At 40.5% G+C, this 18,050-nt stretch overlaps 1 protein-coding gene across 3 annotated transcripts; it reads left to right on the top strand.

The window, feature by feature from the left end:
• The first annotated feature begins 166 nt into the window (after nucleotides 1-166).
• CUNH6orf52 (chromosome unknown C6orf52 homolog) lies at nucleotides 167-17,499 on the top strand. 3 transcript variants are annotated; one of them, XM_048799780.1, is made up of 6 exons: nucleotides 167-577; nucleotides 3,216-3,439; nucleotides 6,655-6,736; nucleotides 7,050-7,140; nucleotides 11,008-11,053; nucleotides 16,741-17,499. In XM_048799780.1, the coding sequence occupies exons 3-6, from the start codon at nucleotides 6,666-6,668 to the stop codon at nucleotides 16,881-16,883; spliced, it is 351 nt and encodes a 116-aa protein (XP_048655737.1). In that variant the 5' UTR covers nucleotides 167-577; nucleotides 3,216-3,439; nucleotides 6,655-6,665; the 3' UTR covers nucleotides 16,884-17,499. The 3 variants fall into 3 exon arrangements, with proteins under 3 accessions (XP_048655737.1, XP_015349683.1, XP_048655738.1); XM_015494197.2 differs by having other exon boundaries at nucleotides 167-867; XM_048799781.1 differs by lacking the exons at nucleotides 167-577; nucleotides 3,216-3,439; nucleotides 6,655-6,736 and adding an exon at nucleotides 3,446-5,343.
• The last annotated feature ends 551 nt before the right edge of the window (nucleotides 17,500-18,050 follow it).

Here is an 18,050-nt window from a genome sequence, read left to right as displayed (position 1 = left end):
GAATAAAGGAGGATGCCATGTGCTAATGTTCTCATTTCAAGGATAAAAAATATTAGGAGCAAGCAGGCCAATTCTAAGAAGCTTTGAATCCGGCTTATCTTAGGGGAGTAGGGACGGGGCGTACCCTGCGCAAGCCCCTCACTTCCGCCACTCCCAGGAAGGGGCGGAGCCGGTTCCTAGCGGGTGGGAGGTCTACTTGCATCGCGTGTTGTGTGTTGTGGTGTGATCAGTATCTCGATGCTTCCTCACGGGCAGTGATAAGATGTTAGGTTTTGTTTTTGTGCAGGCAGCGGTGGAAGAAGGTTTTTGGTCGTTACAGGACGAGAAAGTGGGACTTGAGCTTCGCGGTTTCCGGAGCCGGCGGTGCCAGCGCCGGGGTCGTAGCCACAGGCGTGAGCGTTCAGGACTCAGTTTGGGGCCCTAGAAGTCGGCCTCCGGGGTTCTTGCCGGCCCTGGCCGGGTGCTGCCGCGCGGCACACCTTTCCTTCTAGCTTGGTTCGCGCGTCTTCACCCTGGGGTCAGATCGGCCAACGTTATGGCGCATCTTGGAGAGGGAGGATGACCCCGCACCTGAAGGGTACAAAGAACAGATGACTCGAGGGAGAAGGGCACGGTCATCGTTGGTGAAGAGTCTAGAAGGAAATCTGACGTTTATTTCAGTTACCACCTCCCTCTCCCACCTGTTTCCAGTTTAAGGGCAAACGTTTTACAAAAGCATTTTACATTTGAGGTTTTAAATCGTAAGGTTTAAATAGAGATTTAGGGATGTGTTGGGAATTGCAGCTTTCTCACGAGCTCCCATTAGCGTAAATGTTAGATCCTACAGTTCTAACTCCCATAGCAGGTTCATTTGACAGGGGATCTTGCGTAAGTCCATTTCTAATCTTCAACCCCACCCCCTTTGAATGGTAATAAATCCTTCAGTGCTTAGAGGCTTTTGTTTCCTAATGTTTTTGTTTTCTTTGGTGTTTTGAATTGCCCATACCTATTTAACTCAGTACATATCTTAAGTGATGCATGTTTGGGTCTTGTGGGAACGATTTCGCTTTGATGCTTTGTCATGGCAGCGCCAGGAAGGGCCTGTATTCTGCCAACTTTGGCTACTCCACCTGTAATCACTCAAGACACTGAAATGCTATAAACAAACGAATCTATTCACTGTTACAGAGCATTTCCTTGAGTTGATACTAATGTTACTGTTACAAAAAGTCAAATTATGTGACTTTAGTTTCTATTTACTGTAATGACATCCTCCAGAACACTACTAGAATCCCAGGAATGGGAAAGTGTCTCTTTGACATGGGACAGATAATGAGTAAGGATGTTTCTTTGAAGTCTCATTTTATCTTAAACATGACTTTTGGCATCTTACTCTATGGCAGTTAATGCAATAGTAGTAGTCTCTCATGCAAAAAGGGAAAAGAAACTTTTAATAAAATTTTCAATATCACATTTTAAAGTGTTGCTTCTAGAATGTCCCTCACCCTGCCTTATTTCCCCCCAAGAAGTCTCAACTGCTTTTTGAGAAGTAATGGTACTCCTTAATATTTATTGAAACTAATTTTAAGTTAGCACACAGGATAATTACTGTTGTTAAAAGGAAAATTATTTAGACCAATAAGTGTAGTAGTTTTTGTGATTAGCAGATTGGGCAGGTCCCAAAACTAGAGCAAGTTCTGAGAATTCCAAGCAACGTGATCAGACAGCAATAATAGGAAAATGGTTGTGGGACATGAAAAATAATTAGTTATAGGTTAGTCCACTGATTGGCCTGTTTATCATAACTTAATCCGTTGATTGACTGTAAGGCCTCCAATTACCAAAACTTGGTTACTGTGATTAAACTCTATTGGTTTGGTCTGTGGGACTTAGTCAAGTACCCACTTCAAACCCATTGCCTCCCACAAATTTTAAGATTATAGCACCTTTTACTGTCAGATTTTTACCTGTAGAAATATTTGTTAAGTTTTAGAGTACGTTACAACTCAAAAAACATCTTTTGCTTCAACCAGGAATCTTAGAATATAGTTGGTTCTACAGTGGAAACTGTAGCATAGGCACCATAAACACAACAAAGTGATTTTCCTCTTTAAACTGTTAGAGAATCATGAACATAATCAGTTCAAAAAAACTTAGAATTGGGCTGGGTTTGTGGCTCAGCGGTAGAGTGCTCGCTCGCCTAGCACGTGGGAGGCCCTGGATTGGATCCTCAGCACCACATAGAAATAAATAAATAAGATAAAGATATGTGTCCAGTTACAAACAAAAAATAAATATTTTAAAAAAGAAAACTTAGTGTTTAACACAATGCTAAAGATAGCAGGCAGGGAGAGGTTGTGGAAAAATTTCAGGGGTTTTGAATCCCTTGTAATTATATGCAAAATGTGCCTATAAATTTGAGGAGGAGAATATTGATAAAATTTCATCACATTTTCAAAGATATGCCTCCTGAAGGGTAAACACCCTAACTCAGTCTTTGGTTATAAATGCTGAAATGTGTCCAGAATCATTTTCAAGGCCACACAACTAAGTATCAGCCACTATTGCTTCTGCTGCTGCTTTTTACATTTCCTTCTCTTGAACATTCTCTTCCACAGAGAACAAAGCAGCAGCATTTCATTTCATCCACAGCCATGGCAGTAGTATGTTCATAACTTGCTCAGGTTGAAATATTCACTGAAGAAGAACAATGCAAAATTACACATCTGTTCAACTGGATTTGAACTGAGCTTATTTCCTTTAAAACCTGTTTTCTTCCAAAAGGATGTTAAAAAAAAAAAAAAATCTAATCTCATGAAAGCTGCCATTTGCCAAAAAATAACAAACTATAGAAAGTTCTATAATCAACAGTAAAACAACAAAAAATTTTTTTTTCCAAATTTTAAATTACTGATTGAAAAGGTTTTTTTGCAACTTGAGTCATGTAATGATTTGTTCGTTCATTCATTCAACAGGTAGATATTGAGCACCTGGCTTTGATTTGGCAAGGAACCAGCTAGTTTCCTTTTGTGGTGGTGGTGGTGATAAGGTGGATATCTTAGGCTAAAAGCTGGATAGAGTGGAGAAAAATCAGCTCTTTTAGAAGTATCAAAAGTCTAATATTCCTGTCCAAATACCTTCCTTTCTTAATGTGAAAAGTAGTAATTTTAAATTGCAGGACTGCGGGGTTGCCTGTGGTTGTATTTCCGGAGGACTTTGATCTTTGTATTTTACAGCTAAAGGAAGCAGAGATGGTGGTGCCTGTCAGCTTCTCATTGCTGTGACAATATACTTGTGGAAAACAGGAGAAAAGATTTTGGGAGGACTCAGAGTTTCGGTCAATAATCAGCAGGCTTCATTGCTGTTAATCCTATAGCAAGGCAGAAACTTGGCAGAAGGGTGTGGTGGAGGAAAGGTGCTGTCCTCCTGACAGCCAGGAAGCAGAGAGAGAGAAAAAAGGGTGAGGACTCCCCAAGAACCTCCCTTTAACTAGGTCTCACTTCCTATATTTCTGTCACTTCTCAATAGTCCATTCAGCTATGAGCCCATCAGTGGATTAATCCATTGATGAGGTCAGAGCCCCATGATCCAGTCATTTCCCCAAAGTCCCACTTCTGAACATTACTGCATTGGGGACCAAATCTTCAACATAGGAGCCTCTAGGAACATTGCAGATCCTAACCATAACAGTAGCCAACTTTCCCTGGACACATCTTAGTGTCTATTGTCCACCCCTATATAACCTTATTTCACCTGCTTCATGGGAGTACACAGGGTTTGCAGTTGAGGATTTTAAGAGTAAAACATTTGTGAGTACTCTATCACTCACTTCCAGGGCCCCTAAATGCCTATTCTCATCATGGAACCTTGCTCACAGTCATCTATTCCCCAGCTCCTGTCATCTTGGGTGGTTTTAACATTGTACATTGGCTTCTACCTTCCTCAACCTCCTTACACCTTATCAATGTTCAACTTCCACATTCTAGCTGTGGCCTCAACTCTGACCCATTCATAGTCACATTTCTGATTTTCTTTCTATAAAATAAGACTAGTCCTAAAATGATAAGGAAAAAATAAATTTTTTACAGAAAGAACCTTTAATATGTTTTATTAGTTATCTAATCTGTTGTAGTTAGGGATTTTGTTTATCGTTATGTTATAAAATAATAGTGGAAGAAACCAGTTTTAGTCTTTAGGGAGCCAGACCTGTATGTCTTCCAGACTGTTAAAAGATAATGTTCACTGATACTTGCAAAAGCACTGTTCAGGATTATGTGTTTAGTATAGGGACCCCTATAACCGCACCTAGCAGTGGAGGAGATTGGACTGAACTCTGAATTCAACATTGGCAAGTAGGAATTTATAGTTAAGAAGCAAGGTGAGGATCAGTGGGTGAAAAATCAACTAAGATGAAGCATTAGGGGTGAGGGGGCTTCTGGCTAAACCCATCTAACAGGATCCTTGTTGAAGACAAGCCAGGGTGATCAGACATCATCTGGGAGATGGAGGAGGGTGAGGAATCAGATCAGATAATGCACATGATCAGATATCCAGGATGAGGGGTTCTGGCTAAACTGCTTTAGTGGGGTTCTTTTGCTAGCACTGGATTTTATAATTGTGTGTACAAATAGGCCTAAGAGAAGGGCCAGAAGCCTGAGTAAAGTTTGACTAAGCCAAAAATAATAATAATAAACCTTTAGAACCCAATGTTCTTGTGTATAACTCCTCCTTGTGTCACTTCAAGGCTCCAAGTTTCATATCTGTAATATCTGCATTAAGCCTGGGAATAGGATGGAGGCCAAAGAGACTTCCCATCTAAGCAAATATCCTTTGTCCACATAGCTTTCCTCAGTCCACCTGGCCATATCCAGCTTCAAGGCAGGAGCTAGGAAAGAATATGCATTGCTTGGATCTATTATGCCCCAAGTAAAACAAGATTTCTTTTATTAAGAAAGAAAAACTCATTGTATCTAGCAATGTCAGCCACAGGTGCTGATCAATAAAATTTATTGAAGACAGAGAGATCAGCTAGAATACAAACTCCAGTTACCACCATTGCCCTTAGTCCTGCCTTGCAGATGGTGGGAGCTAAGGAAATAATTGATGAATAGCTACATAATCTGAATTCATCATGTTTATTGTTTTTCACATAATAGGTCAATATAGACTACATTAAGCATTTGAATAGCTATTGACAAGCTTCAGGGAATGGCCCAACCATAAGTGCCTTATTTATACCCAAAGTTATGTCAGATTTTCACACCTTGCTACTCAAAGTGTTGGAAGTTGGCTAAAAATGTAGATGCTGAGGCTCCACTCCAAATCTGGATGGTTTAGGACCTGTGTTTTAAACAGCATGCACAGGTAATTTGTATGCACATTAAAGTTTGGAAATACCACTTGCTTTATCATGTTTTCACCTTTTAAAAATTGCTCGGGAGCTGGGCGCAGTGGCACACACTTGGAATCCCAGCTGCATGGGAGGCTGAGACAGGAGGATTTTGAGCCAGCCTCAGCAACAGCGAAGTGCTAAGCAACTTAGTGGGACCCTGTCTCTAAATAAAATACAAAATAGGGCTGGAGATGTGGCTCAGAGATTGAGTGCCCCTGAGTTCAATCCCGTAACCAAAATAAAAATAAAAAATTGCTGGAGTTTGGGGATTTAGTTCAGTGGCAAACACTTGCCTCATATGCACAAGACCTGAACTTCAGTCCTCAGCCCTAAAAAAACAAAAACTGAACAACAGAAATATTGCTCTAATTTTTTAAAACATTATTATTATTATTATTATTATTATTATTATTATTATTATTATTATTTGCAGCACTGGGGACTGAACTCAGAGGCTATCACCAAGCTACATCCACAGACCCTTTTATTTTAATAGTTCTGGGATTGAACCCAGTGGTGTTCTACCACTGAACTATACCCTCTGCCCTTTTTATTTTTTCTTTTGAGACAGGGTCTCACTAAATTCCCTGACCTCAAGCTTTTGATCTTCCTGCCTCAGCCTCAGGGTTGCTGCTGGGATTATAGGTGTGCGCCACCATGACTGGCCTCTTTAAAATTTTATCCTGTCCCTGCATTAATGTAGGGTGTGTGTGTGTGATATACACTTCTCTGCCTCTTGATTTTGCAGCTGGTTAGGATAATGATTTCAACCTGCAGGGGATTAAAAAGATCATTCAATGCCAGTTCTAATCGAAGATAACTTGGGGAAAGAATATCAGATTCTGGTAGTTGTCTTAAGGTTTTAGTTATTAAAAGTGATTCTTACCTATGGCAAGGGTGCTGTGGAGACGTCTAGGTTCTCTATAGTTCTCTCTCTCTCTCTCTCTCTCTCTCTCTCTCTCTCTCTCTCTCACACACACACACACACACACACACACACACACACACACGCTTTTGCTGGCTTCCCAGGCCTGCCATTTGGGAAGGGGCCTGATTGCTGGAATTGAGGGAGTTTGCAGAAGTTTCCCCAGCTGACACCAGTGCACCCTGCCTCTACCCCACCCTTGCCCCCTTGTCAGGAAAGTCAAGCAATTAATTGCCTAGCAGGAATTGCCACTCAATGTAATGACGCATAGGTTGTAAAAACTGTTTGTAAGGATTAGCACATGCTGAAATTTTTGACACAGGAATCAAACTGTGGATTTCCGTCTTCCTTTGTCAAGTTTCTAGATAAATGGCCAGATGGGAGAATTTTGCAAGTTTTGCCATATCTCAACAAAATAACTATTACTGCTGCTGGAAAAGGTGTGTGAGTTTCTCCCCTCTCCTACTTTAAATGGAAATGAAAGCCATTACGTTCTAACTAATATAATACTTTTGGCAACTGATAGACTAATTGCTTTGAACATTAAGTGTTTTTGAACAATTGAAGTAGAAATCATTCTTACCTGAAACTTCCTTGAAAGAAAAAGGCATTGTGCGTGATTCTGCCTAGGTTGGCATGGTTGTCATTCCTCTGCTATTAGAGTGGGCAGCCAGAATCCCACACTGGCCAGGGTTACCGTAGTGGTGACCGATATGAGCAGCCACAGCTCTCTTATCCTCTTTCCTGCTACAGCTACAGCTGCGCAGTGAGGGGGAATGGACCCAGCCTTTTTCCTGCACCCAAGATTTCTGAACACCCAGCTGGAAATTCACTTATGCCTCAGGTAACCCTCCCTGAAATGGATCTTGTCATTTGTGTGCGCAATGGTGTAAACATCATTTTTCCTTCTTGACACATTCATGTCCTCTCAAAGTCTCACACCCATGACTTTGGCTCTCTGTTTTTGTTTTGTTCTGTTTTGGTTTGGTTTTGGTGCTAGGACTTGAACTTGAACCCAGGGACACTTTACCACTGAGCTACATCCCCAGTTCTTTTTATTTTTTTTACTTTGGGATGGGGTCTCGCTAAGTTGCTGAGGCTGGCCTTAGATTTGCAATTCTCTTGCCTCAGCCTCCCCAATTTGCTGGAATTATAGACATGCTATGGTGCCTGACTGGCTCTCTGTTTTAATACCAGACAGTAAAACTGATGACCTAAGGAGAAAGAAATTAACAGGCTTTTTGAGGTATAATTGATATAAAAGGTCCCTGAAAACTTCTGCACATGTTGATCTGTATATGTTCCTCAAATTGTATATATTTGATATATTTGGCCATATGCATAACCTAAGAAATTTTGACTTACAAGTGATTTAAGAGAAAAGAAAGCTCTTTTCTGGAAACAAAATAATGAGCTTATGAACTCTTGACCTAAATTCTTGGTACTAAAGTGTGTGTGTTGCTGGAACCCAGGGCCTTGCACATGCCAGGCAAGTACTCCACCTTTGAACTACACCCCAAGCCCTCTAAATTGTATATTATCATCCCCAAATAGATTTTTACTCTTTTCACATTTAAACAAGGATAAGAAGTAGCTTTGGGATTTGTTTGACTATAACAGAAAATATGAGCACCCTTTAGAAACATTTTAATATTGCCATTACTAGAATAATTTTTTTGGGGGGTACCAGGGATTGAACTCAGGGGCACTTCACCACTTACCACATCCCCAGCCCTTTCTATTTTAAATTTTGAGACGCGGTCTTACTAAGTTTCTTAGGGCCTCACTAAATTGCTGAGGCTGGTCTTGAACTCACAATCCTCTTGCTTCAGCCTCTTAAGCTGCTGGAATTACAAGCATACTCCACTCTACCCAGCTAGAGTAACATATTTCTAGTAAGGAAAATCTTCTCCATACCCTCCCTCTTCTTCGTTCCCTCCACTTGGGGGGGGGGGGAAGCCCTGTTGGAGTAGATCTAAGTCTTTTAGATCTTTCCCCTTTACTCTTGCTGAATCAGTGAGGTTAGGCCCTGTTTCTTTTTGGGGGTCAGGTGGGGTGCTTTGGTTAAGAATATAGTATACATATGGCTTGTTTCTTGCTTCTGTTTATACGTTGTTTGCAGAGAGCTTTCTTTAAAATTTTCTAAAAATCCCCAATCGAGGGGCTGGGGTACAGCTCAGTGGTAGAGCTTGTGCTTAGCATGCAGTTCAATCTACAGCACCAAGAAAAAACCCTAAAATCTCCCATTTAGATGTTCTGTGTTTTTATCTCATCCTTTATCTGACTTTTGAAATGTTTTCAGTGCTTCAAAAAATTTCCTTCAACCTATCTTCAAACATGTTCCTGAATGTTTTGTTTCGCTAAGAATAACTTCTCTGGAAGAGGAAGGGCTGGACTAAAGGATATAACATTCAAAATGTTAAACAGGAGATTAGCCATGAAAAAGCCTTCCCTTTCCCTTACCGTGGTGGGCTGTGCTTATTTCTCCTGGATCTGTGTATGATTAGCCAGTCTCACAGGCAAGGGAGGCAGGGCCTACTGTTCAGGGCAAACATCTTTTGTAATGTTCACTGGTGTCTGTGTCCCATGACCTTGTTGCTGTCCTTTCTCTACTTTTTCTGGTTGAGGGGTGTCCCCTTTGCTTGATTGCATAAGTTACTTAGGGAAATTCACACTTTACACTCAAAAGGTTATGGACTTTCCTTCTGGGTTTGTGGTGGTTGGGTGATGGCCTTGGCCTTAACATCAAAATTGAATTTAACATCTATCTAGACCCTTGGTTTCTAAAATTTACATTTGCTTTGCATCTTTTTTGCCCAAACTCTCATTTTCAATTTTGTTTTTAGTCTGTTTTAGGCGCCTCTTATGTAAAAATTTCTCTTTAGATTTCTCATCTCTTTTTTTAAACTCAGTTTGGGTTTCTCCTTTTTAGCAGATGTTCAGTATTGCATCACTTTTTACAAAAAAACAAAAATCATAACTTTAAGTGTAGTGCGCTTTCTTTCACATCTTCCTTTCTTTTCCTCTTAGTGGTTACCTTTGTATCTTTAAATAGGGAGATCTGGGTATGAGTATATCATCAGCTTCAGAAATTGTTTTAAAAAATTTCTCTTCCAATCATGAGAACATTAAAAAAAATTAACATCCTTTTTTTCCCTCACCCTACTAACCCTTCCCTCCATTTTTCTAATCATTTTAGAGTTTTTTGATCCCCTTCTGGATTTTTTTGATCCCTTTGTCTAGTTGAATTATTACTTATAGAATGCACTTGTTCCTTTAATTATTATAAATATACTGTCAGTGACTAGTTACCACACTGCCATCTGCCAGTCATCCTCGTGGGTATTCCTGAAGGGGAAGCTGGAAGGCTCTGTGGTGGGTTTCTCACTCCCAAGACCTTATTTTGGTCTTGTCTGATGACATGTATTCTCCACGAGATGCTACAATTTTATTCCCCACCATGTGCTGCCTGGTCCTTAGCCCCCCAAATTCATGGGTTAGTCCAACACCCCAAAGAGGCCCCTCCTTTACATTTTGACATGGTGACTTGCCCAAGATCAGAGGAAATAATGTGTTCAGAATGATTCTCAGGTCTTTGGGGTCCATCAGCACAACTTCTCTAGGCTACCTCCAACCATTTATATAGGCACTTTTCTTTAAGGACGACCTGGATGGGAAAAATGCTCTGTCTCCAGGTAGTTTCTGCTTATCCCACCCTGGCCATTTAGGATTCATGTTTATCAGAGCACACATTGAAAAGGAGGACATGTGAGACCTGGACCTTATATTTTAGGAAAGACCTCCTTTAAGCAGATTTTGGTGATATTGGCCATTTCCAAATAGAAAAAAGACACAGATCATGTGATTAGATTTATGATAACTATATCTTTTATTTTCCAAACCAAGACATATTTCAGAGTGAAGAGGTGACATACTTTTAGATGCACTGAAGAGAGAGATCTTTGGCTCTCAATATCACCTTTTTCTTATTAGCAAGGGAGGTTTCATTAAGCATTGTTACAGGAGTTAATTTCTGGGTTAGGACAGTTCCTTGGAATAGCTGCACATGCCTGAAAATGAAAGTTCCCAGCAGGTGTGTAGAAGGGGTCAGTAACATGTGTGCTGCTCCAGAAGCGCCAGTAGAGTCTGAGTTAACCAACAGAGATTGACTTCAGGAGTGCTTCTGGAATATACTTCTCTTGGGTAAAAACCATGATTGATTGGTCTGCTCTTCTGCAGCCTCTGCATTTCCTTGAAAACTTTAATGTCCCCAAACTTAGCTGAACCATGGGTCTGGGTCATGAGGAAAATGTGTTTGTGGAGACTGCAGGTTGTGTTTTGGAACAAAAGTCGGGGTACAGGTGGAGAGAGTGCCATCTAGTTTAGGAATAAGAAGTCAGGATGCCCAGGGATCCAGCCAAAGACCTAAAAGGTCAATTTTCAGAAGCTCCAGACAGGCCAGAAGCCTCTGCCAGGCATGTCCCTCCTTAGTGACTTTTCTTCTGTTGGCTCAGTTCACTCATTTCATAATTGTAGTATTATAATATTTAAAGATTCTTCTGATCAAAATTCAACCTAAATGTGCTTAGTGGAGCTTAGACTTTTAAATTTTATTTTTGAGAGCTAAATATTTTTTTCCCAAGAAAGCATGTATTGATGTTCAATCTTTATAATTTTCTTTTTTTCTTAAGATACCCATTTTTCTTTGTAGGAAACCACAGCTGCATCTGAACACCAAGATGAGGACCCACTAGAAGGTAATGTGAACCTTGTGTCACCATGATTGAAAACAAAACTTAACCATGTTTCTTGCTTCTTCACCCACTCAGCTTGCTGGAAACTGAGATCTTCCTGGAACATTCCAGCACAAGTTGCTGATGCCTTTCTCTTCAGTAATTTGTCCTGTTTGGGGAATCTGTTTCTATAGAATCAATGTCAGCTGATCAACCCCTGAGGGGGTTTCTGAAGGATGGAGGGAATGGAGACATTTCCAAAAACTAAGACAACAGTGTGTAGTTTAAGATCCGTTCCCTCCATACGTTTAGACTTTGCGTTCTGCTGAGTTCAAATGGTGTCTGCCAAAGTTTAGGCATTGGCAACCCAAACTCAAAAGCAACAGTGTTGGGAGGTGGGCCCTTTAAGAGGTGACCGGATCTTGAGGATTCTGCAAGGGTTGATGCAGTTACTGTGGGAGTGGATTCATGACATAAGGATGAGCCAATCCTTGTCACCTGTTGTCCTTCTGCCATGGGATGATGCTGCAAGCAGAGCCTGGCCAGGCGCTGCCCCTCAATCCTGCACTTTTCAGTCACCAGAAAATGAGCTAAATACATTTCTGTTTATTATAAATCACCCAGTCTCAGCATAAAATGGAGCATGACAGGTGGTTCTAAAATGACAGGCAGGTGGTGGTTTCTATTGTTCTACTTTGAAAAGAACAAAGTTTTTCTACTCAGGGAAGGACCCAGTTTTCTGAATATGTCCCTTTTGAGGAAGGAAAGAAAATATTTTGCTTGTATTTTAAGTAATGGGAAAGAGACATAGAGGAGAAATACAGAGAACGCTGTTGCCCAATTCTTGTCACATGTCTCTCTGGTCCCTTTCTCCTACATGAGCTGCTGCCTGACAAACCCACACACTGCCTTTGTGATCCCCATCAAAGATGGGAGCAAACAGAATTTTCAGATGAGTAGGTACTCAAAGTACTTATTTTAAGGACAGGAAATAGTTGTTTAAAATAAATCTTTACATGCTATTGGGCAGTTCTAGTTTTTAGTACTTTAATTTACATATTTACTTATTTAGCTTGCTGGGGGTTTCTTTGGGGTTAAAGTATGAGCTATTCTCCATGCCTTCGTTAGCTATGCAGACATTAAAAATAATAGCAGAAGAGCTTATAGGAAGAGTGAGCTTTCTGAATCCACAATGCCAGGACTCAGATCCCACTGATTAGCTCTGTAATCCCCCCAAATCTCCAGTGTATGGGTTTCCCCTACTTTAAAGCAGGGACATTCATACCCCTCTCATAGGGTAGCTAAGTGTGGTTTCTTTTTTTTTTTTTTTTTTTTTTTTTATTGTGGGTTGTTCAAAACNTTTTTTTTTTTTTTTTTTTTGTACCAGAGATTGAACCCAGGGGTACTTAACCACTGAGCCACATCCCTAGTTCTTTTTATTTTTTATTTTGAGACAGAGTCTCATTAAGTTATCTAGGGCCTCACTAAATTGCTGAGGCTGGCTTTAACCTCTCCATCCTCCTGCCTCAGCATCCTGAGCAGCTGGGATTATAGGCGTGCACTATGTGTGATATCTAAATCACTCTTAAGTGTCTTAGCAGAAGCTGGCACCTAATGACCAACTGTTAGCTAGTCATAGATCTGAAGTAGCATGGCTCAGTGATGACATAAAAAAAAAAAAAGAAATGTCTCTAAAGAAAGGTCCAAAGAGTTCTCAGAAACAAGGTAGAGCTCAACTCAGAAATAGCAGTGTTCTTGTCATAGTTGATGGAAAAACATTTCAGCAAGTGCCAGTCAAAGGCATAGACAGAGGTTTTTTTAGGAAAGCAGATACATATAATTAAGAGAGAATAAGGGCAATGTCAAGAGAGAGAAAGACCTTTGGGTTAAAGCAAGGAATATATGTTCAAGTGAGATTGTGGGCTATTTCAAGAAAGAGGAGAGGTTTTGGGGGTTCCCAGCTGTTCTTTAAAGGAAACTTGATGAGGAGTAGGTATGGAAAGGTATGTGGGAGTGATATTAGTCCAGTGATCTCAAGACAGGTTCTCAGGGTCCCCAGGCTGAAGTGGTCTTTGTTATCGGATCAAAAGATATTACTGAAAAGTTCCCTAAGTTATAGGTTCCTCAAGATGTCACATCTATCTATTGGAGGGTTAATTAACAATGCCAAGATAGATTTACAGATTTCACAGAAATTTGGGAATAACAGAACTGTAAGAGAAACTGGCTTAGGAAGTGAGCCTAGGAAACCACGTGGAACTTCTGAATTAAAATCCTATTTGGGGCTGAGGTTGGCACTTGCCTAGCACATGTGAGGCACTGGGTTAACTACTCAGCACCACATAAAATTTAATAAACAAAATAAAGGTGTTGTGTCCATGTACAACTAAAAAAATATTTTAAAACATCCTATTTTCTTGTCCTTCTTTTATGTCTCCTTTATACCTGTTTCTTATTCTACCTCAGTAGAAATGTAACACAAAACATCAAGCCATCCAGATAGATAATTTAAAATTTCCTAGAACTTTTAAGAACACTAAAGAGACAGGTAGAATTAATAATATTTCTTTTTTATTCTTTCCTTTTGTTATTTGGGATTGAATTCAGGGGTACTCTACCACCCAGCTGTGTCCCCAGTCTTTTTTTTAAAAAAACTTTTTTTTACTTGAGACAGGGTCTTGTGAAGTTGCAGAGGCTGTCCTTGAACTTGCCATCTTCCTGCATCACCCTCCCAAATTGCTGGAATTCTAAATGTGTGCCACCACACCCAGTTTAATAATATTTCTTTTACTTAACTATGTCATGGAATGAATGTTTGTGTCTCTCCTCCCAATTATTATAGGGACCCCTAACCCTCCATGTGATGGTGCCTTCTAGGGGTGGTTAGGTTTGGATGGGGTCATGAGGTTAGTGCCCCTATAAGAGTCACTAGTGAGCCTGGTTCCTTGCTCTTTGCTCTCCACCATGGGAGGAAATGACATCTTGGCAGTCTGCCACTGAGAAGAGGACCCTCTCCATAACCTGACCATTCTGGCACCCTGATCTTGGCTTCCAGTCTCCAGAACTGCGAGAAATCAGTCATCCATATTTATGGTTCTTTTATAGCAGCTCAAACTGAGTAGGATAATATCCCAAATATTATTTCAATGTGTAGTCAAAATACAAAGAATTAAGGAGACTTTTACATTTTTCTGCCAAGTCTTTGAAATGTAATATATTTTTTTCCAATTTTTTATAGTGGTAAAACACACATAATATTACATTTTTCACCTTAAACATTCTTAAGCATTAAGTGGATTCATTATCTTGTGCAACCATTACTACTTTCCATCTTTAGAACTCTCATCATCTTGTAAAACTGAAAGCAAATCCAGTGATAATCTCTCTTTCCTCCTTCCCCTAACCCCTGGAAACTATCATCTTTCAATGAGGTGTATATTTTATCCTCATATCCCATGCATGGATAGCTGTGTCCCTTATTCCGTAGCCACCTGTTGTTAGTGGCTATTGTGTTGAACAGTGAAGGAGTTTGGCAAATATGCTGCTTTGTTGAGCTGGTTACTTCAAGCCAAGGGCACCTGGGGAGCAGCAGGTGCAGGGAAAGGCTTTCTTTGAACTTCCTTTATCTGCTTGGGGACAGATCCTCCAAAGGAAATTCCTCCCCAGGAATTTGATCAACCAAAGAAGCTTACCTACATCACAGGAAGGGAGGCTGAAGATAGACACCATACCCAGACATTCTTCTAAGGGCCCATTTATCTTTCCCAGTAATTATTTACTTTCCTCTAAGTTGTCTACTTCCTTTTTTCTCCCCTATAAAGAAGGTATATAGATGGGTGAGATGGTGCATGCCTGTAATCCCAGCAGCTTGGGAGGCTGAGGCAGGAAGTTCATGAGTTCAAAGCCAGCCTCAGTAATTTAGTGAGGCCCTAAGCAACTCAGCAAGACCCTGTCTTAAAATAAAATATAAAAAAGGGCTGGTGATATGGCTCAGTGGTTAAGTGCCCCTGGGTTCAATCTCCAGCAAAAAAAAAAAAAAAAGTATAAAAAAGCTTCTAGGTCTCACTGTGTTTTTAGGTATTCACTTTTCTTTGATATGATGCCCCACACATGCATGTGATCAGTTTGTATGCTTTTTCTCCTGTTAATCTGCCTACTGTGTTTTCCTTCATAGATTCAATTATCAAATTCTCAGAAGTAGAGGGAATTTTTTTTACTTCCCACCCCCCTCACAGCAGCATAGGTCTAGAAGGCCCACGGGTTTAGGGAAGATGTAAGCAGTTTGCTTTCATAGACTTCTGTTAGAGCTGTGGCCAACACCTAGACCACAGAATATGGGGTTTGTAGCTGACCACACTGTGTCTGTTTTCTTGTCCACAGGTTATAGGAGCGAGGGAGGGAGAGAGGGAGAGAGAGAGAGAGGAAGAGGGTGGGGACAGGGAGGGAGTGAGGGAGAGAGAAGTGCCTTTAACCTGAAGGTGGAACCTAAGGTATGACTTTTAGAAAGAAAATTTCAGAAAGTTCAGGTGTTAAAAATAGAAACATAATTTCACAACTAGAAACTCTCAAAGGTTACATGACTCAAAAATGTTAGGAAGCTCCCAAAATCAAGAATCAGACAACACAGCCACCAATGCCTATTTGATGATCTCTGTCATAAAATGATTAATAACTCAGGGTGCTGCATTACAGCTGAGGACAGCTCTAGGCTGGGTGGCTTAACCAACAGAAGTTCACTCTCTCACGGCTCTCCAAACTGGAAGTCCAGGTGCTGGCCAGTTTGGTTTCTGGTGAGGACTCTCTTCTGGCTTTCAGGTGACAATCCTCTTACTGTCCTCACATGACTTCTGCTTTGTGCAGGCTCTCTGGTGTCTTTTCATATAAAGGCACTATTGGCACTAGACCAGGATTCTACTCTTATGACCTGACCAAATGCTAATTATATCTCCAAGGCCCCATCTCCAAATTCTACCATATCAAGGATTAAATCTTCAATATATGAATTTGGGAGGAAGTGGGGACACAGGCATTCAGTCCCTATCAGGCATACAAAGGATAAGTCCTGGAATGCATTTAGACTTTAAAACAGAAAGGGCTTCTTTAGTTACATTTAGTACAAGGACAAAAAAATAAAACAAGGATAATGTTAAAAAAAAAAAATCTGTAACATTGAAAGTCTTAGATACCTTTGGAAATCTGACAATCTGGACGGCAAACCCAGATCTAATGCCTTCATGGTAACACCATGCCATCCCAAGTCTTCGTTTGCTTTTGAATTAGTTACTATACAAAATTTATTCACTTCATCTGTGAAATAAGCAGATAAAGTGGCATGTTTATTTTCTCAAAGCAGGATCCTAGGAACCCTCGGTTTGGCTCACTGTCCACCCAGGTGCTTAGGCCAGGAACTCGGGGTTTACCTGTGACCTTCTCTTTCCCTGTTTTCCCGAATGGAATTCATCTCTAGAATATCACTTGAATCTCCATTTTTCTCCTCCACCACTTATGTTGAGTTTGATGATATTGCTGCTTCTATAACTTAAATTTCTATCTTCACGTCTTACTGAAAGATCACACCGAATTTTAAAAAGTCAACCTTTAGTGTAATTCTTCCTGCTTGTGCTTTTTACAAACTCTCTAGTTTCCAGCCATTTCCAGTACGTGTTCTGTAAAACTCTATTTTCTTCGTGTCTATTATTGTCTTCTTGCAGATTCACATCTTCATTTGAATATTGAAGAATTAAACAAGGAGTTTATGTTGAGAAGTGAAGAACTCTATGATTCCCTCATGAATTGTCACTGGCAGCCTCTGGATACAGTCTACTCGGACATCCCAGATGAGACCCCAGAGTGAAGCAAGGTGTTTAGTATCTATCCACATTAACTGCATTTGTTTTTGTTTTTATAGGGAAAAAAAAAACATCTTCCATGAATGTTCTGGATTCTGGATGTAAATAAAAACTTACAGTACCTAAATGTTATTGATATGATGGATTATGAGGTACACTAACTCATCAGCACCTCCATTCCTGGAAGTGTGTTACTTTAAATAAATGCCAGAAGAGATGCTATGACTATCTTGGTAGAACAAGTTGTTCTCCAAGACACAGGAAAACAGGTTTAATATAAGTTGGGCTTAAATTTAACTGATGGTGACATTAGCTACTCTGTTTTGTGGACTTTCTGTAACATTAAATTTTCATGCAAGGTTTCTCATTTGTATCTTGTCTAGAAAATGTCAATTAGAACTAGATGTTTGTTTTCCACTGACCCTTGGGTGCTCTGTAAGAAAGCTGGTGTGACGGTGGAAGACAGTGGACATGAACTTGTCTCAACTAAACAGAAAGATTCCTAAGCATGGAAAAAAATTTGCCTTTTTCAGACTGTTGATTTTCTAAGAGGAAATAATTGGGCCTTTGTAAAAGCCAGTTCTGAAAAATAAATAAATAAAAGCCAGTGCAGAAACTTCAGTGAGTCTTGACTGTGCTCCTTATTTAAAACGATGTGTTTTTTTTGTCCTGAAGTTGAGCATTGTGTCCTGTTTTATTGCTTTACCTTGCACGGAGATCCCTTGGACTGAGGTGGCTGACCTGAAGGCCAGAAGGTATATGCTGTAGAAGGAGAGTTGATCTGACTATGGGCAAAGGGAATTCGAGATCCCTTCTACTCTGGAGGTGTTTAACAGATGCTAAGTCTTGTACCAACTAGGCTCAAGACCTGAATCCAGAATGGAAGGCCTGCTGGTCTGCGCCTGGGCTGAAGGCACTACCTCTCCCCGGGGCAGGGCTTCTCAACCTCAGTCCTGTTGCCACTTTGTCCTGGACACTTCTCTGCTAGGGGGACTGCCTTGTGCATTGTCCTGCCCTCTACCACTAGATGCCTGCAGCACCCTTGCACCCCACTTGGGACAACACAGATGTCTCTGGATATTGTCAAATGTCTCCAGAAACAAAATTGCCCTGATTTAGAACCACTAGGAAAGGGCAATGTTTTTCCAATTGTGAGGTCTGTCAGAGTCACC

Source organism: Marmota marmota, unplaced genomic scaffold (genome assembly GCF_001458135.2).
Source record: "Marmota marmota marmota unplaced genomic scaffold, marMar, whole genome shotgun sequence".
In the NCBI taxonomy this organism is placed as follows: domain Eukaryota; kingdom Metazoa; phylum Chordata; class Mammalia; order Rodentia; family Sciuridae; genus Marmota; species Marmota marmota.
The sequence above is the reverse complement of the archived record's forward strand: the minus strand, read 5'-3'. Positions and strand labels throughout refer to the sequence as shown.